General features: G+C 40.3%; 1 protein-coding gene across 3 annotated transcripts in view; it reads left to right on the top strand.

The window, feature by feature from the left end:
* The window catches only part of LOC145768549 (torsin-1A-interacting protein 1-like), a 48023-nt gene that overhangs the window by 16931 nt on the left and 9453 nt on the right, over positions 1-21639 (top strand). For 2 of the 3 annotated variants that reach the window (XM_082580065.1, XM_082580064.1), the window contains exon 2: positions 20859-21270. In XM_082580065.1, the coding sequence (XP_082436191.1) occupies positions 20859-21270 (412 nt within the window). Of the gene's footprint in view, positions 1-20855; positions 21271-21639 lie in introns of all 3 variants that reach the window. The other variant, XM_082580063.1, reaches the window with a different exon arrangement.

Raw genomic sequence — 21639 nt, forward strand, 5'->3', positions numbered from 1 at the left:
CTCGGCAAAAAAGAAAGCGGGGGCTGTTTTTATCGACCTAACAGCAGCCTATGACAGTGTTTGGCACCGTGGCCTAGTCTACAAGCTACTCCGCCTACTCCCTGACAGGCACATGGTCAAAATGATCATGGAACTCATCCACAACAGGAGTTTTACCCTTACCACCGGAAGCGGAAAACCAAGTAGACTGCGGCGACTCAAAAACGGTGTCCCACAGGGATCAGTCTTGGCTCCCCTCCTTTTCAACGTCTATACGCATGACCTACCATCAACAACATCTCACAAATATGCATATGCTGATGACTTGGCCATCTTGCACTCTGCGAAAGACTGGCAATCATTACAAACGACGTTGAGCCAAGACATGACGACCATATCTGGATACCTTCATCAATGGAAACTGAAGCTCAGCGAAAGTAAAACTGTGACGGCAGCCTTCCATCTCAACAACAGGGAGGCAAAACGTGATCTGAAAGTGACCGTTAACGGCAAAATTCTGCCGCCCTGCCCAGAACCAACATACCTTGGGGTTACACTTGACAGGTCACTCACATACCGTCACCATTTACAGTCACTACGCAAAAAGCTGACATCTCGCGTCGCCCTGCTGAGACGTTTGGCAGGCACAACTTGGGGCGCAGGTGCTGACACCTTGCGCACTGCAACCCTGGCTTTGGTTCACTCCACTGCTGAATACTGCGCCCCTGCCTGGTGCCGCAGTGCCCACACCCGCCTCATCGACGGCCCAATCAACGACGCATTGCGAATTGTGACTGGATGCCTGCGCCCAACTCCAACAGAGTATTTACCAATCCTTGCAGGCATCCAACCTGCTGAGCTTCGCCGAAAGGGAGCCATTATACACCTGGCTCGCCGGGCGGGGGATCCTGACCACTTGCTCCATGCAAAACTCAACATCCCACCTCAGGAATCTCCCCGGCAACTAAAGTCAAGACACCCCTTTGTGCCAGCTGCTGTTGAATTACTACAACCATTCAGCGATCGTGCCATCAGCGCAGCACACTTCATGGAAGACACTTGGAATGCAGCATGGTGCGCCACCAACACCAAACTACATGGTTTTATGCCCCACCCGGTGGCGCGCCCCCCTGGTATGGACCTTCCTCGGCCGACTTGGGTCAAGCTCAACAGAATCCGAACCGGAGTCGGTCGCTTCCATTCCAACATGCACAAGTGGGGTCTGGCTCCCTCATCGGCCTGCGAATGCGGCGCGGAGGAACAAACTGCTGACCATGTCGTTCTCGAATGTCCCACCTACAAGGCACCAAATGGAACGCATGGTATAGCAACGCTGGACAAAGCTACACTCACCTGGCTCTCCACTACCTGCCCTGAAATTTGATCTAGTCTCAAACGAAAGAAGAAGTTGAGTTGTTTTTATTTCTGACCATCATATGAAAAACAATACACGTCAACATAGCAAAGGTAGAAGCGACAAAACGCGAACGTTAAAATGTGCTTGTGACCGAAGTAAGTTATTGAGTTGAAAGAAATTTGGCATGGTCGCAACACCTTCAGAAAAATTTGAGAAATGAACGGAAAATAAAAAAAAGACAATGTTACAAAAAAAAATCATGTTTAATGTCTATAAGTTAGTACTTTTGAATAGTTAAAATGATTAGTTTGCATCAACAAATGTGTGGCCTACAGCTTGGATTGAAAGGAAATTATCGGGTACCGTAGCCTGGTTATCCCAACCAGCAGAAATTGCCGTTTTTACATCGTTTTAACGTCGCTAAACGTTGAAATCGTGTAGAAAAGATAACTTTGCTGACTAGGATACGTTGAAACTGGGAAACATTCACAGAAGCTTTTCGATTTGTTCCAAGAACCCATTTAGCCTAACAGTTCATTTGTACATTGATTCAACGTCTGAATACATTATCTTAAAAATGCATAATCTTAAAAATGCAACGTATCGAAGGGCTTCTGTGAATGTTTCTCAGTTTCAACGCAGGCCTTAAAAATCGTGTTTTTTTTTTCGGCAGCCATCGTGGCCTACCGAGAGCTCCTTCTCGGCGGCCAAATCTGCGTGCTTGGAGGTCAAAATACAATAACGATAGCACAAGTAAATAGCATTAAACTTGCAACAATGTTAAAATGATCACTTAGCGTTGTTGAAGTCTGGGCGGCATCCTGCAATAGAATCGTTGTGCCACGCATTAAATGCTTTATCAGGATTGTAATCCGGTATTGTGGGACCATCTAACGACCCTAAATTGTTTTAACTGCTCGCAGCTCAGTAAATTGTTTCAACTGCATACCGCCTTTCATAAAACCTGACCATTTATTCCGTTATGATGTTACCATTGAGGGTGTGAAGTCACTAACCCACAGCGTTCTCAACTATGAAGACACGTGTTTTACCCACGGATGTCAACTAACCTAGTTCTCCTTTTTAACAACGATTCAATATCCGACAACATTGAATCGATATAAAAACGACAATATTGCCAGCCGATGTAAATTAACACTTCGGATTAACACTTTGTTAAAATAAACATCGGGAATTGCAAACAAGACTTACAGCGCTGGTGATCGCAGCTGGATATATTCAATACAACAGTAGTGACTATGATGCGCTGGCCTAATTCTGCGTCACTCTTTGATACGACATATTTTCGACATTTAATCCACGATCATTCTATTGCGAAATTAAATAATTGGCTAGAAGAAACCGGAGGCCAAACTTGGCCGACGGAGGAGGTAGCACAGGCGGTCATTCAAGCACTACTTAGCGGCGATGGCCGCCGGCTGCTTTAAGGCTTGCAACGTATCCTAGTCATCAAAGTTCTCTTTTCTACACGATTTCAACGTTTAGCGACGTTAAAACGATAGGCCACACATTTGGTTAGCCTTTTCATTCTGTTACTACAATGTAAAAATGAACTGTTAGGCTAACTGGGTTCTTAGAACAAATTTTTGCTGGTCGGGATAACTAGGCTACAGTACCCGATAATTTCCTTTCAATCCAAGCTGTAGGCCACACATTTGTTGATCCAAACTAATCATTTTAACTATTCAAAAGTACTAACTTATAGATATAAACATGATGTTTTTTTTTGTAACATTTTCTTTTTTTCTATTTTCCCTTCACATCTTAAATTTTTCTGAAGGTGTTGCGACCATGCCAAATTTCTTTCAACTCAATAACTTACTTCGGTCACAAGCACGTTTTAACGTTTGCGTTTTGTCGCTTCTAACTTAAAAACAACTGAACGGACATGACGAATTCAAGCACGTTTTAGCGTTCGCGTTTTGTCGCTTCTACCTTTGCTATGTTGACGTTGTTTTTCATATGATGGTCAGAAATAAAAACAATTGAACTGAACTGACATGACGAATTTTAATTTAATAGTTCAAACATTTTATTTTAATTCCTTTCTGCACGTTCAGCGACATTAAAACGATGTGAAAACAGTTAGGCTACGGTACCCGATAATTCCCTTTCAAAAATAAAATTTCAAAAACTCGCCGAATAGGGCACTCGCCGAAAAAGGCTCTCGCCGAATAGGGAACTCGCCGAATCGGACTAGCCAAATCGGATTAGCCGAATCGGACTCGCCGAAACGGGCCATTCTGCACAAGAGCATTGTCAGCGCATAAAATAGTTTGCGTGATGCTCTGGGCTACCGCCGTGTGACACGCAATGAAGAAGCGCATAGAATTTCGTTTGAATAAACATTAAAGCATACGGCAATTGTCGCAGCAATCTAAGGTGTGTTGATTTGGCGACGGCAATGTTTTTTGCCGTCGTAGATGGAATCACTCAACCAGCGTGCGATTAAAAACAGTAAGTGACTCTGATACCACACAACTTGTGTGGTAACTCGCGGCCAAACGCTTATAATCTGACTCTTGTGATGTCATATTACTATTCGACAAACAAGCGTAGAATTTTTGGTCGTTCGACAAGAAAGAAAAAATTGCAGCCCTGCTAGTCCGATTGGCTAGTGAAAAGAAAATATTGGGTCATTCCATATCAAAACAGCCAATATGAAGATATCTTGTATATGGTACCTCTCAGATTTTGTTGAAAAGTTGTCATACTATGCCTTAGGCTACCAAACGAAAGAATCCTAAGTTTTAGATCAATATCTCAAACGGTTTTCCCATGGCGGCCATTTGAATTTCAGGCGCTACCCTAGTTTTTGACTTGGGGGGGGTAGCGAATAGCAATTTCAGCCATTTTCAGAGCCCCATAACTTTATTTGTAATTGTGGTAGAAGACTAAAAATTGCTGTGCTAGTTCACCATAAACTATACTACACAATTCAATAGTAACAAACAACATCTCTTGATGCATAAGTGTTAGGTGGGTCATCAAAATCCTGTTTTTTTGCCCCGTATAAGTGATTTTTTCAATTTTCAAATGCTTCTACCACCCAAACCAATCAAAATATTTCTCTAAAACCTAATTATTTGTAATATTTGGAAACTTTTCTTCTGCCAACTTGAATTTGGGAGCTGTGGTGGCATTAACAGAGATCTTATGGGGGTCTGAAAACCCTATCAGGCAGAAATGGCCCTTTTTTACCCCTATGTTTAGAGCCCCAAATGACCGCGTGGGCATTTTATGGTCATGCTGAAATTTATACCAGACAAACATTTACATTTATTCTTTCATTTCATGAAATAAAATCTGTGAGTATCAAACTCCTTCACTATAAATTTTACGTTTTTAAAATGTAACATTTTGGTCATTTTTGGCAAATAATCTCAAGTCCTTAATGTAGGTCAGAGAAAATTCAACAATGATTTATCATGAAAACAGTGAAAATAAGTAGGTACTATGCTTAGTGATCATAAACATTGAAATGCTGACATTGTTGACCATTAATTTATGTTCAAAATGACGCTTTTACCTCTTCTCACCCATGAAAAAGTACCCACCTGCAATCAATAAGCTATGATGTGGAGATAAAATTGTAGGAAAATGATCAAGTCGTGTTCAAAAATTAAATTGTTTTCAGTTTGCACTATAATTCTGCATTATGTAAAATGCATAACTCAAATTAGCTCAGTTGTGTTTGAATATCATCTATTGTCTAAGAAACTGTGGGAGTAGTGTCAGAACATTTTCATAATCTTTTTTGTTAAATTTGAATTTTCGAACACTGAATCCGTAGGTTTCTGGTACACCAACACTACAAATGGTATGTTGGAATGGCACCCAACAAGGCATCTGTCTTTGGTCTGGCGGCCACATCAAAATGTTGTTTACACGCTTCATGAATTTTATGAAAACATCACCATGTTTATCTGAACGTTCAATAATATTTCCATAGATACAGGCAATGTATATTCCTGGTTGGAACAGAGTTGAGATTTTTGATTGATCTGAAAGCAAGCGTTCTTCATCCAAATGTTTTGCATCACAGATTTGTTCTGCACTGATGTCAGTGAATATTGAATCTTGTGACATTCTTTTCATTCGTACTATATTGATGGAAATTGGAATAAAGCAATGGTGTGAACGTGTTCCCCTAATAGTTTTTGTCGAGGCATAACGTCTCTACAATTCATACTCTTCTTCATTTTTTTTAACATCGTCTGCACTAATGAAGAAGAACTGAATGTTTTTGATATTTGTCGTTGCCCATTCAAACATCTGCAATGGTGTCACAATATGGTTTGCATTGGGGACCTGAAGACTTGCACGTGCTGTAAGACGCTTGACAGTGCCTCCAATGCCGTCACATGGGCTTTTCCCATGCGAAGTGGCAAAAAAGTGCCATTCAGCAGAAATGCCAAAGTCATGTTTGTGATAGCACAGGTTGGTGAAGTTCTTATAATTTTTATATTGTGAAGCTGCACCATCTCTAAAATAGATTACTTTGTGCAGATTCGGGATAAACTGTTTTAGATGAGGTAACAAGCGTGATAGAAAACAATGAACTGCAGTTGTGTCATGCTTAAGGCGATCTGAAATTACGGACAGGCTGAGGCACTTTAGTTTCTGTGCATCTTTGTAGTACACCACAAATGGATGAAGGGTTGCTTGGCTGTTATCCTAGTGATGACCTTGCACAGCGTCTTGGACAATAAAACTATAGTTCTCTGAAAAGTCCAAGAGAACAATTGCTGTAGCAGGTGCAACTTCTTCCTTCAGTGATCTCAGAAAAGACGCCTGTGCTTTCATAATGAAATGATGTTGTCGCAAATGATCGAATAATGAACACATTATTTCTATAAATTCCTGGACTGAATTTTGCATTGACACAAGTGTTGTCCTGTCAGTGTGCACCCATTGTTTGTAAGAAATGGTATCATCAACATCAAAGTCATTTTTTTCAAATATATTGTTTTAAGTAACCTTGTAGTCCTTCCTTTCCTGGGCATGAGTCACAAAGATGGATCATGCATTCCCTTTCATTTGTGCTGCAGACCAAGTGTTGCAATAACTCCTTGTAATTTTCTTGAATTGGAATAGCTTGGATGAGTAATTTAGCATTTTGATGTGACTCACACACACAAACAGAATGCATACCTGAACTGTTCACTGGTAGACACCACTTTGGCCGAAGTTCACAAAACTGGCAAACCAAAAATCATAAATATCTTAAAATCAATACAAAATCAGGTGAATAGAAAATTTTGCGAAATTGGAAATCTACCTAAAAAAATACTCCTAAATGGACCCATATTCAGAACCCTAAGCATTGTTCACTGCTTGGTGAGAGTGGTGTACCAACAACTGCACAATTGGAATATTGATTTGAGCTAAGCATTTTACATAATGCAGAATTATAGTGCAAACTGAAAACAATTTAATTTTTGAACACGACTTGATCATTTTCCTACAATTTTATCTCCACATCATAGCTTATTGATTGCAGGTGGGTACTTTTTCATGGGTGAGAAGAGGTAAAAGCGTCATTTTGAACATAAATTAATGGTCAACAATGTCAGCATTTCAATGTTTATGATCACTAAGCATAGTACCTACTTATTTTCACTGTTTTCATGATAAATCATTGTTGAATTTTCTCTGACCTACATTAAGGACTTGAGATTATTTGCCAAAAATGACCAAAATGTTACATTTTAAAAACGTAAAATTTATAGTGAAGGAGTTTGATACTCACAGATTTTATTTCATGAAATGAAAGAATAAATGTAAATGTTTGTCTGGTATAAATTTCAGCATGACCATAAAATGCCCACGCGGTCATTTGGGGCTCTAAACATAGGGGTAAAAAAGGGCCATTTCTGCCTGATAGGGTTTTCGGACCCCCATAAGATCTCTGTTAATGCCACCACAGCTCCCAAATTCAAGTTGGCAGAAGAAAAGTTTCCAAATATTACAAATAATTAGGTTTTAGAGAAATATTTTGATTGGTTTGGGTGGTAGAAGCATTTGAAAATTGAAAAAATCACTTATACGGGGCAAAAAAACAGGATTTTGATGACCCACCTAACACTTATGCATCAAGAGATGTTGTTTGTTACTATTGAATTGTGTAGTATAGTTTATGGTGAACTAGCACAGCAATTTTTAGTCTTCTACCACAATTACAAATAAAGTTATGGGGCTCTGAAAATGGCTGAAATTGCTATTCGCTACCCTCCAAGTCAAAAACTAGGGTAGCACCCGAAATTCAAATGGCCGCCATGGGAAAACCGTTTGAGATATTGATCTAAAACTTAGGATTCTTTCGTTTGGTAGCCTAAGGTATAGTATGACAACTTTTCAACAAAATCTGAGAGGTACCATATACATGGGTGGCTGAGTTGATATGGAATGACCCTATTCGCCGGTGAAAAGTTTTGGTTTACAAAATGGCGATTGGCGACGTCACTCTGAAATACTGCAAAAATTTGCTTGCCAGAAGCGAAATTGCATGAAGAAGGCTGCAAAGTCGGTCAACTGAGCACGTGACTAGTTTTTTCTCGCATTTTTGCTAGACACGACACGTGGTAACGCCAGCAAGCCCAGCATGCAGAAGCCAGCATCCCAGCAAGCAGCAGTTAGCGAAATTAACGTTTTTTTTGTTGATATATCGTGATCAAATGCTGATTCAACGTTACTACAAAGTGTCTAACGCTTAGTGTTAGCTGGGTAGTTATTAGTAGTTTTTACGAGGACTGACAGGAAGAAAGCATATGCTGATTCTGATTTTGACATGTCTTCTGATTCTGACAGCGAAGAAGAGCTTGTTGTCACTGTGTAGCCTAATATTAATACGTCCCCAAGCTTGAACATTTTTACAAACAATAATTTATTCGACTTTTATTTCGTTTTTTCCCCTCTTCTTTGGATTGCTACCTTGTCGTAGTTGAAGAGCTCGTGTGCCTCCATGACCTAGAAGGTGTTTTTGTGCGTATTGTTGCTCTCTTGTGCGTACTGAAATCTGAAAGCCTTTAGTTAGTTTCAGTCTAAGCCAAAACACTTATCTTAATACGTCATCAGACAAGTGAAAAGTCAGTAAACTGGTCGGACTAGTGAAAAATCGTGCGGGCTAGTGAAAGCGGGGAGCAACTAGTCCGGTGGGCTAGTGAAAAAAAAAGTTAAGATCGACCCCTGCTATACATTTTCGGAAAGCTTAGACCATGAGGACTCCGAAACACGTTGATTACATTTGCAGAGATGTCCCCATGGCCGCCATTTTGAATTTTCAAAATGGCCGCCGCAAAATATATATTTTGATATATCTTGGCTTCTAATAAACTTAGAAACTTTATCAAACATGCTAATTCTATGTTTTAAGGGTCAAGAAATTCATTAGATGCATACCTAGATACCAAGCGTTAACCACTTTGCAATAATCCGCCATATTCGTTTTCAAAATGGCCGCCGAAATTATATTTCGTTACATTACTACTTATAATACAGTGTTACGCTGTATTTGTCTGCCTACAAAAAAGTATTTGTCTGCAATTAAGTATAAAAAATGAAAATAATGAAATAAAAAAAGTATGGTATTTATTCGTATTTGTTGTCCGCCTACTGGAAAGGCACCACACATGGAACAATCACTGCAGTGTATCAGAAAGCCATTGTTCCAGGAAAACTAGTCGCACCAAAGCTCGAACTTACTGCAGCTAAGAACTTATCAATTCTTCCATATGTGCGCATTAAGCCATGTGCCAAGCTAAAACCAGAACTTGACAACAGAGCGCAGAGATTTGAGGCCAACACAACAGGTGTTGCTCAGTCATATGAACTGACCCAGTTAGGGTGGGTCACAGCATCTACTTTGTCCAGAGCAAGAGAAAATTATGAACAGAGCAAGATCCCCAGATGGGCAGGATACAAGTCACCCATTTCATCTTGCCAACAACTCACTCACGTTGGTGCACTACCCCTGCTACCTGAAGTTGCTCACGAGTGGCCTACTATGCTGACTGTGATAACCTTCGACAAGTTCGACATGGCCCTCTACGAAAAGGCAGTGCAGTTGCTAGACGCACGGGTCGACCTGAAAAGAGAAATTGTTTCCAGACTGGGTGAGCTGCATGCTGTGATGGCTGCACTAAGAGATTTCGGAACTTCCATAGAGAACTCTGGGATTGATGATGCCTGGATCGAAGCCGATGTGTATGGATCTGCGACCACAAGACAAATTCTCAAGTGTGCGCACTACAAGAGAACTCTTCGTGCACACATCCACAGCTTTGTATGAACTGGCCTTGGATCAGTTTTTCACAGAGAAGCCACATCTGAAGATTATCTGCTCAAGATCAGCAGATAAGGTCCAGGAGGCATGTACATCGTTATCTGATAACAGAAACATTACTCCTGAATCCATCTCGACTGCTCATGACCATCTGGAACGAATCCTCATAGATAAAGATGCGATGCAGCAATCGAAAGCATGGAAAACGGAGAAGTCCTCTAATGCGATGTTCAAGTCAATGATGAACTATGTTCACGGTGTGGAAACGATCTTATTCTTTGTCGAGGCATCCCGGAATGCAGATCTCAATCTCCATTTGCAAGCTGGTGAGGAACTGAATAAGCCCTAGATCGGATAAAGTACAAGCGCCTTTGGCCACGGTATATTGCAGATATGCATGACCTGAAGATCAACCACCCAGAGACTTGGTGTGAACTTCAAGAAGGCAATGTGTCTGTTACCAAGGGTGAGATCCCATTTGTGTCCATAGGTGCAGATCGTGCATGCGAGCAGTTCAACAAGATGATGAAAGTCCGCTCTGGACTAATTGGCATTTCTAACAACAATGCCCGGCAACGGTTTTTCCTGGCTGCACCAAAGATGTCGCGCCTCTCAGAAAAATTCAAAGAGCAGTTTGGAGACACTTCTTCCAAAAAAGTCACGCTGAAGTACAACCAGCCATTGTCAGGAAAGAACATGAAGCTGTTGACAAGATAAAAGCTACCATACTCAGTCACGGAAATCTATTCACAGTTGAAAGTGACGAGTTGTATAACTTCATCACACACACATGTGTTCCACAAGAAAATGTCAAACAGATCCTGACCGTCGATGAGCAGGGACAACAGCTCTACAAAGAGTATGTTGCAGAACGCATTAAACGCATTAATGGTTATGTCAGCTTATGGGCACCAGTTACGAAGCAGAACAACCCCATGTACATGTCAAGAAACAAGAAGTAAACAGTCAAGGTTCTTGACCAGTCGGTCGATCTGAAAGAAACAAAACACCTCTACGGGCGCTTCATGGTCCTATCCAGATCAAGCCGGGACATTGACCAGAAAAACGCTATCGGTAACTATGTGTTCACCCTCACACCGAGAGCACTATTCGCTCCAGATGAATCAGTTCTACCATGCACTGATAAATCAAAGCCCATCCATTGCCTGCAGCATCTGGTTGAAACTGATGGAACAGAGCATGATGCGCATGAACCAGCATCGGGTGGACAGAGAGTTGACACTGCTAATACAGAACTGTTACCATCGGCATCGCATATGAGTCAGAAAATTGCCATTGTCAATAGCATGGTGGTCGTTCAGAAGATGACAAAGAATACGGGGCCATCACGACAGTCAAAGATCTTAGCCAACACTTCAATTACAAGCTCATGACGTTGACAGCAGAGTTTGACGAGATTATTCTGGTGTTCGACACGTACAAGTCTGACTCTTTGAAACAGAAAACTAGAGCAAGACGACGAAAAGACAAAGATCCCGTCCAATACCAAATCATGAATGACACCAGAATCAAGCACATACCACTGAGTAGGTTCCTGTCCCATGACCAAACGAAAGCAGGTTTCACACAGTATCTTGCTGAAGAAGTAATCGGATACAACAAGCGTTCTCCAAAGCTGGTGATAACTTCAGCGTCAGGCCACACCAGAAGCAATCGAAACATCACGTTTGAAGTGAACAAACACGAAGAAGCTGACACCTTGATGATCTGCCTCGCAGCATCACAGCAGAGTCCTGGTGCGCAATTAGTCTTCTTCAGTCTGGACACAGACGTTCTTGTCCTTGCTGCTGCAAACTACGACCAACTCTGCAAACACTCGTCCATTTCCATGCTATCAGGTACACTGGTGATCGCACCAATATGGAGAGCTCTAGGACAAGAGAAGGCGAAAGCATTACCCGTATTCCATACTTTCAGTGGAGCCGATAATGTTGGCAGATTTCAGGATTGGATAAAACCAAGTGGTTCTGACAGTACTTGAAGGCAGGAATGGAAACAATCAGTGCACTAATACAGTTACCTGAGGACAGCACACTATCTCAGAATGTGAAAGAAATGCTAGCCAACTTTGTCTGCACGATGTACTGCCTGAAGGGTGCCCACTAGGGTGCATCATCTGCCCCTCATTTTTTGTTTGATTTTCTGCAGTGGATTAAAATGTTCTTTTTTATGATTGTTGAAGATGTGCAACTTTTCAGAAGAATTCATTAACATCTAGGGGTACCACAATTGGATTAAATTATGTCATTTTGTGTTATTTTGGGGTCATTCCATGGCTACTGGTACAGTTGTAGAACCGCATGTCGTAGATTTTTTATGAAATTTTATATGTAGAACCTCCATGCAATTCTAAGAAAAGTGATACCAATTTTACCAAAATCGGCAAAGTACTTTTTGAGATATCGACGATTGAAAATTTGCCCTTTTCGTGATCGCTCATGCGTAAACATTAACTGCAAATTTTGTTTGACCTATTATGAAGGTGTTTCAAATGGTAACTTGAAAATTCCACTGCATATGAATTATCCAAAGTAAGGAGATTCTAAAAAGATATATTGTTTGTTTGTTTTTATATCACTACAGGCCACCAAGTGGCTAGTTTCACACATGACTATTTGTGATCAGTCATGCATGACGAAACTTTGATCGCTTATAGCAAAAAACACTCTACTTCGATTTTTCTGCAACTTGGCTTAAATGAAAGGTAATTTTCTTGGCTTTCTAGCTTCCAAATATGAAGTGGGATATTTGAGTAGAAATGAGGTAGTTTGCTGTAGTAAGTGTATCATGTATTTTTTAAAGTGAAGGGTAGCACAGTTTAAACAACTGACTGAGGGGAGACGTTAAAACCAATTCCGTGACCGGTTACAACGTCGTATGCAACAGTTACAACGTTAAATTGGGATTCTCATGAATTGGACAAACACAAACTGAATGGGTTCCGGAAGCTCCTACCAAACCGCACCATTTTGGCCTTAATGTGCAAAATTTTGACAAACCAATCTTCATATCTGGTTGTCTCTTTTTAAACTCCTGATATAACTCATTTAGTGTCACCAAAATCAATCTTCCAAAACCTCAACCACGTCAACAAAGGGCTTTCCCTCAAGAGATTATTGATTCTGTTTTGAAGTTCTATGAAGATGATAAATTTAGTAGGTTACTTCCAGGTCAAAAGGATAAAGTGTCTGTGGGCAAAAAATGCTATCAACAAAAAAGATTGGTTTTGGTGACACTAAATGAGTTGTATCAGGAGTTTAAAAAGAGACAACCAAATATGAAAACTGGTTTGTCAAAATTTTGCACATTAAGGCCAAAATGGTGCGTTTTGGTAGGAGCTTCCGGATTCCGGAACCCATTCAGTTTGTGTTTGTCCAATTCATGAGAATCCCAATTTAACGTTGTAACTGTTGCATACGACGTTGTAACCGGTCACGGAATTAGATTTAACGTCTCCCCTCAGTCAGTTGTTTAAACTGTGCTACCCATCCTTTCTTCACTTTAAAAAATACATGGTACACTTACTACAGCAAACTACCTCATTTCTGCTCAAATATCCCAATTCATATTTGGAAGCTAGAAAGCCAAGAAAATTACCTTTCATTTAAGCCAAGTTGCAGAAAAATCGAAGTAGAGTGTTTTTTGCTATAAGCGATCAAAGTTTCGTCATGCATGACTGATCACAAATAGTCATGTGTGAAACTAGCCACTTGGTGGCCTGTAGTGATATAAAAACAAACAAACAATATATCTTTTTAGAATCTCCTTACTTTGGATAACTCATATGCAGTGGAATTTTCAAGTTACCATTTAAAACACCTTCATAATAGGTCAAACAAAATTTGCAGTTAATGTTTACGCATGAGCGATCACGAAAAGGGCAAATTTTCAATCGCCGATATCCATAGGCGTCGAAATGGAGTGGGCAGGGTGGGCGGCGCCCACCCTGCCGTGAAACGAGGGTGGGCAAAATATGTTTCGCCCACCCTGTTTTCATGACACTTATGAAGTGTTCATTACAATTATTTCCGTTTTTGTTAAACGCTGAATTATCCAACCAACTGCAGCGCAACTTCTTGTTTTACGCTATGTCTCTCGCTAGGTATCCGACAGAACAAAGCAATTCCGCCTCAACGCTGCGTTGAAAAAAATGCGGTATTCACTGCATTGTTGTTGGTAGGGCAACTGCCACACGCTGGCAATTCCTGTTGAGAGAAAGCCACGTTTGATCTTTTCTCCGAATGGTCTCACTTTCGTTACATCACAATCAAACTTCAGTTCCGGGTCAGCGTAAGGGAATATGAATATGACATCATAATGAACATATCAATAAAATAACCGATAGGCTACAAACTAAAGAGGTACTGAAACAATCGCTTTTTACAAATCTTTCCTCACAAACTTGTTGCTGGGTATGTATAAATTGGGGCACCGCGCGATGTTGTCATTTCATTATTGAAAAGTTAAACATGAAGCAAAGTCAAACATCTATTCGCGCATTCTTAAAACCAGCTTCCAAAAGGCGTCGAGATGATAATGCTGAAGAAGCCACATCCACCACGAATAAACGTAGAGAAGACATTGATGAAGAAAGCAGTGCTTCAAGGATGGACCGTGGTGAAGTCAAGCCTTAAAGCAGCCGGCGGCCATCGCGGCCATGGCCGCTAAGTAGTGCTTGAATGGCCGCCGGTGCTACCTTCTCAGTCGGCCAAGTTTGGCCGCCGGTTTCTTCTAGCCAATTATGTAATTTCAGAATAGAATGATCGTGGATTAACTGTCGAAAATATGTAGTATCAAAGAGTGGCGCAGAATTAGGTCAGCGCGTTATAATCACCACTGTTGTATTGTGCGGGAACATTTGCTATTGTATCATATAATATGGAATATATCCAGCTGCGATCACCAGCTGTACCCGCGCATTAGACCAACGCGCATTTATCCATTATGCGCGAGTAATAGCGTTAATTACCGTGACGCGAAATCACAGGTCGCAGGTTTGCGATTTTTGCATGATTATAGAGCATGTTTATTTTAACAAAACTGTTAATCCGAAGTGCTAATTTACATCGGCTGGCAATATTGTCGTTTTTATGTCGATGCAATGTTGTCGGATATTGAATCGTTGTTGAAAAGGAGAACTAGGTCAGTTGACATCCGAGGGGAAAACACGTGTCTTCATAGTTGAGAAATGTTCCCGCTATGGGTTAGTGACTTCACACCCTCAATGGTGACATCATAACGATATAAATGGTCAGATTTCATGAAAGGCGGTATTCGGTAAAGCAGTTGAAACATTTTACTGAGCAATTGAAACAATTTAGTGTCGTCAGATGCATAGGCGCCGACTTTTCAAAAAACCTTGGGTGGCGAGAAAGGTGATGACGTCATAACCGTAACACTATTTTACTCAATTAAAATAGTCTTTGATTAAGCTTAGTGTCTTGTTTATATTGACAAATAAGTCGCAAACCGAATTTATTAGAACCGCTGCTTGAAAGGATTAGTTTTACGCATGCAGTACGCGTAGTCGTAAAAATTTTGATATTGTTAGCTCATAATTGGAACAGTTGGAAAACAAGACGATTCGTTTCCTTTTCGTGCGAGTGAATAACAATGATCAAGACAGTGAAGTTATCGAAATAAAACGCAAAAAATCATGATCTCAAGCAGAGTGAAAACCCGCTATCAGTTTTATTAACCTCGTTTCGCTAATTACTTTCTTTCAAAGCGTTGACAACGGCGAAGTGTTTTCTCTTCTGTTTTTTATCGAAAGTCTTTGTAGTCTTTTATTGAATACAGTAGGCTATATACTCGAGTAAAGGTCGAGATGTTCGCAAGTGATTTTCACCTCAAAAAGGCAAGTTCAACTAACACGGGACATGCTGTTGTCTCCAGCTCGGCAGTTTTCAAAATGAACGCACTAAAAATCATTGTCGACGTAGATTACGGAGTGTGAAATCGCGTCGGCCTAAGTAAAAGTTTTGAATATTGTACGTTTATTTGCAGTGATTCAAACTGAATTTTCATATTCAATGATTTCTTGTCAATTCTAAACTTTATGCACTTGTTGAGCAATATGCAAAGCTCACGAGACAAAACAGCAAGAGCTGTTTTGAGATCATTTTTTTATTTTTGCGTGTAGGATATAATCGTTCTTATTATTACGTAACATTCCATGATCGTTAAAGTCCATGTCAAACCTTAGCGGCCGCATAAAACAATGATGTCAGGTTAGCTAGGTGATAACAGCGGTAAGAGACGTCGTGAAAGCAGGCAGTATCTGTGCCAAGACCATTAAACACCTTTTCTTTTATCGGTTTTCGATTTAATTTTCACACATTGCGAAGAAAACAATGCGTTCTGTTGAATCATAATTGTCTCACAGCGGGATGACCTCGTTGAAAATAGCGCGTCTAATTTAGCTGGTTTACTGAATATTGCCGTGAATACTGAATAGTTACGTGACTATTCCAGCAGCGTAAGTTACTCTACCATCTACTTTGAAATTTCCATACCGTATGAGAAAGCCATGCGATTAGCTGCTGTTTTGCGGGCAAGAGCAACGTAGGCTTTTCTTGCTTTCGGCATTCTTTAAGTCCGTTTAAAAAAATTATCTAAATCTCTTTCGCGAAGTGTTTTATCTTTAAAACTCCACTTGTAATCAACAATTTTGTTGCCCCTAAACCATAAATTTACGGGGGCGCCGCCCCCCCCCCCCCCCGGAAGTCGGCGCGTATGGTTAGATGGTCCCGCAATACCGGATTACAATCCCGATAAAGCAGTTATTGCGTTGTACAACGATTCTATTGCAGGACGCCACCCAGACTTCAACAACGCTAAGTGATCATTTTAACATTGTAGCAAGTTTAATTCTATTTACTTGTGCTATCGTTATTTGTATTTTGGCCTCCAAGCGCGCAGATTTGGCCGCCGAGAAGGAGCTCCCGGTAGGCCACAATGGCTGCCGGGAAAAAATACAAGTTTTAAGGCCTGGAAGTCAATGTCTCAGGCAATGCACCGGTAGTTGTAGAAGGCAGCATTAGCCATGGATCTCTACCTGCTCCATTTGACGTTAGCATGCTGCCGGATCAGCTTCCGGCTTGGGAAGGTCGTGTGTTGAAAAGGAAGCTTTTTTCCGAATTCCAGTGGATGCGTCTTAACCCTGATGGTACTTGTTACTGTAGCTGCTGTTTGTGGTCCTCGGAAAACAATCGGTTAACTGCCGCATACCAACGGAAGTTATACAGCAGCAATATCCGCAGTCAGCAGTCACCTGTCCGAACATTTTGCGGCAAATCCGAAGGCGCCACTTTAAAGATAACAGGTCACGAGTCACGCGCTTTTTAGGTTGCAAAGAAAAACATAAAAGAAGTTTGTTTAGTTTAGCAGCTCTCATAAGATCGCAAGGCGCAAGAATGAAACATCAAACCTATTAAAGCTAAATTGCTGCCGTGACGCTAAACGCAGTCTTTGTGAGAAAGACTAACCAATGCGAATTTGCGAACATACACATTCAATGAAATCTGTTTGAAAACACTCGCCCAACCAGAATTCCTCTCTTCTAAGAAAAAATTGACGCCTATGCCGATATCTCAAAAAGTACTTTGCCGATTTTGGTAAAATTGGTAGCACTTTTTTCAGAATTGCACGGAGGTTCTACACATAAAATTTCATAAAAAATCTACGACATGTGGTTCTACAACTGTACCAGTAGCCATGGAATGACCCCAAAATAACACAAAATGACATAATTTAATCCAATTGTGGTACCCCTAGATGTTAATAAATTCTTCTGAAAAGTTGCACATCTTCAACAATCATAAAAAGGAACATTTTAATCCACTGCAAAAAATCAAACAAAAAATGAGGGGCAGATGATGCACCCTAGTGCCGACATAAACAACATTCCAGAATTGAGATGGCACCTGTTTTGCAAGAACTTGGTGGAGAATCAAAACTTGCCTCCAACAATTGGTGCATCAGTACCATCAGCATGAAAGTGGGATTTCACCTACATAGGCGTCGATTTTTTCTTAAAAGAGAGGAATTCTGGGTGGGCGAGAGACCGAGAGTTTACAAACAGATTTCATTGAATGTGTATTGTGTATGTTCGCAAATTCGCAATGGTTAGTCTTTTTCACAAATACTGCGTTTAGCGTCGCTGCAGCAATTAAGCTTTAATAGGTTTGATGTTTGCTTTCTTGCGCCTTGCGATCTTATGAGCGCTGCTAAACTAAACAAACTTCTTTTATGTTTTCCTTTGCGACCTAAAAAGTGTGTACCTCATGACCTGTTATCTTTAAAGTGGCACCTTCGGATTTGCCGCAACATGTTCGGACAGGTGACTGCTGACTGTGCGGATATTGCGGTTTCGTACCGCGCCAAGCTTAGGCCTACGTACAATGTGGTCATTCAATCACGCAGCACGAGTTCAGTTGTAAAGTAGTCCTGAACAGAAAAAGGTTTATTCGACCAACTTTTTCGTATTCAAAATAATTTTTCAATTGATTACGCTACTTACTGTACGTTTGGTGAAAATCTATTCGAAAAGCTAGGCCACGCGGATTTTAATTGTCTTGGCTTTCTGCTCTAGACAGGTTTTCAACGTGCGACGTCCCAAAAGAGAGGGATGAGTTCGGCGGTTTTACAGCGAATTGGCTTGATATCAAATCGTGCCCAAACGCCTTTTTTTCAACGCAGCGTTGTTGCGGAATTGCTTTGTTCTGTCGGATATATGGCGTAAAACAAGTTGTGCTGCAGTTGGTTGGATAATTCAGCGTTTAACAAAAACGGATATAATTGTAACGAACACTTCATAGGTGTCATGAAAGCAGGGTGGGCGAAACATGTTTTGCCCACCCTATTTCGACGCCTATGCCTATCACCACAAAGATTCTACATTCTACCTGCACCACAAGCCATTATTCAGCTAGACCGATGCCAATGCAAAACCAACTGCTCAACCCAGAGAGGTTCGTGTCGAAGGAACAACTTGACCTGCACCGACTTGTGCCTGTGTGGGACAGACTGCGAAAATGACATTGACTGTAATGCTGGAAATAAGACTCAGGACAGCTGTTGGAAAATTGAATTGTTTTTTGTTTGTCCAAAATATGACAGTGGCGTGCAGGCTTGCTTCTAATGAATTCCTTAGTCAACATAACTTAGCACTAGCAGTTTGAATGAAGTTTCCATCTCAACTAGTAAGTAGTAATGTACCGTAACGAAATATAATTTCGGCGGCCATTTTGAAAACCAATATGGCGGATAATTGCAAAGTGGTTAACGCTAGGCATCTAGGTATGCATCTAATGGATTTCTTGACCCTTAAAACATAGAATTAGCATGTTTGAAAAAGTTTCTAAGTTTATCAGGAGCCAAGATATATTAAAATATATATTTTGCGGTGGCCATTTTGAAAATTCAAAAAGGCGTCGTTAGATTTACAGAAGGATTTTGTTGGATTACAGCAGTAGTTCTCAAACTGTGCATCGCGACGCCCTGGTGCGTCGTTTCACTTTTCCAAGGGCGTCGCAGAATAGTTCTATTTCTTGACTGAACTCAGTTTAAGATTATAAAAATGAGGTTAACCCTTTGAGGACCGCTGGTTCGCACATGTGTCCCATGCACTTAGCCGATTACACCGCAATTAACTGAAAATTTTGCCACTGCTGATACCCTAACGCAGTATTGTATATCTATCCTTCAAAAAAAAATTGGAAACTCTGAATCATTTTTCTTGGTGTTATTTCAGTCTGAAAACAGTGAAGAGTTGAGGTTACAAGTGCATTTTTTTCCCTTCAAATTTGCGAAGCATATTTATTTACATTTGTCCAAGCTCGAGTCGAAATTTGCAAAATACTTCCTGGAAAATTTTTTAAACTACGAGTGGTTTCGTGATCCTTTCGTGGTAGAAAATCCTGCAAATTTTTGGATTCAATAAATGACGATTATCCAGGTTTGGTGAAAGAAAGCACTGCGAATTATTATCCCATTTGCCACGTCGTATTTAGGCTATGTGAAGCAGGATTTTCTGCCTTGGAGGTGATAAAACCAAATATCGATCACGAATAAACAGTGAAAGAAAAATGCGGGTGGCAATTTTAAAAATTCTCCCAAGATTCAATGAACTTTGTGAAAACAAACAAGCCCACACGTCACATTAAATAATATACATTGCTTTTTGTTGTTGTATCAATAAACAAAACTTTAATAATAAGTTTCTTCATTTACTTTTATTTGCTGGTGCGTCGCAAGTCCAGAAAACTTTTCCAGAGGCGTCGCAACAAAAAAAAGTTTGAGAACCACTGGATTACAGGATTATCGTTGGATTTTCAAAAAATTGCCGAATAGGGAACTAACTGATAAAGACTGTATCCAAATAGGGAACTAGCCCAATCGGACTAGCCGAATCAGGCTGTAGCCGAATAGGGTAATAGCCGAATCGGACTAGCCCAATCGGACTAGCCGAATAGTAGCAGACCCTTCTGGATGGCCATCTAAGCGTGTTCGGATGATGGTGAATGTTGGCGTTCACCTTCCCGAGGAAGGAGCAACCCGTCGAAGGTGTGTTGGCTGCAGCAGGAAAGGAAAAGAGACACGCACGAAAATCATGTGTGTGGAGTGCAACCTGCCATACTGCAAAGCTTGTTTCAAGCCCTACCACACCTAAACTTTTAGCAACTGCTTATTTACCTTAACTGAACTCCATGAATTGAACATGCATGCTCATTTTTTCTTTTGACGTTTTTCGTGTGTTTCATTTTCATTCGTTAGTGTATTGAAGACTGTTGGGACACTGGTGTCCCAGTAAAAAAGACTATTGGGACAATATTGTCCCAGCCCCATTTTCACCATTTTATGCAGCTGAAGTTAACAGTATGCATAACAGGCACTATCAACGACATAAATCACAAAAAATTAGTTTAAAATGCCTGCAGATTATATTCAGACTTAAAAGCGTTGAGTACATTGCAATGTTTGGATGTGATGTTGATGAAGCAATTTTCTGCGGTAGTGCGTTGATAATAATTACTTTCATTTTTCAAAATTTTATTTCTGACCAGTTAATTTTGTGATCCACTTGTTGTTAATTTTACTTTCAATTTCATCAGATGAACGTTGCAACTAGTGCTAGAAACGATCTTAATGCTTTTAAATATGATAAATATTGAATACTTGTTTATTTTGCAGAAGCACCTCTTTTTAGGAAAGGAAAAATACACAAGACAGAACCAGATAAAATTCCTGACCACACGTCTTCATCTGAAGAAGATGATGATAAACCTGAAGAAGTTAATGACACTTCATATTCATCTTTAAATGATTCTTTCAAAGATCCAATTGTTGAACTTGAAGCATCCAAATGTTCAGAGGAACAGTTAGACGTCGCCAAGAAAAGCTCATATTGTTTTATTTGTTTTATCATGGGTACCCTGGTTGTGTTGGCTATTTCCCTCTTCTTATCGGACTTTTGTAAAACCCTCCATCCTTACTTGCCATGGATGGATGAAGTTCATCATTCCAGGTTGTCATTATATAAGGAAGATATAAATGAAATAAAAAAAGCTTTTCCATCACAGCATTCCCGATTATGGAAAACAATAAGGTGAGGTCATAATAACGTTCACTATAAGAAACTCTCAAAATATTTTTATATATTATATTACAAATTTAGGCGAAAAGTAAAGTGATTAGGCAAAAAGAAAATTGAATGACTTTAGGGTGTTGATTGCTTTTTCATGCCTACTTTTCACTGGTATGTACTCTACAGCTATGGATCTCAGATCTCAGATCCCGTAGTTTGGTCTTGAACAGTACTGTGCCTTAGCCATCGCTACTCTTATCTTCACTTCATTTGTTGACTTTCCAATTTCATGAATTGTGCACCCTGCTTTCTATTAGATCTGGAATTTATTGCATTATCATTATGTAACAATTATGCTACAATGTAACAAATCTGTAACAATTAGATGTG

The sequence above is a fragment of the Aplidium turbinatum genome, chromosome 4 (genome assembly GCF_918807975.1).
Source record: "Aplidium turbinatum chromosome 4, kaAplTurb1.1, whole genome shotgun sequence".
Lineage (NCBI taxonomy): Eukaryota > Metazoa > Chordata > Ascidiacea > Aplousobranchia > Polyclinidae > Aplidium > Aplidium turbinatum.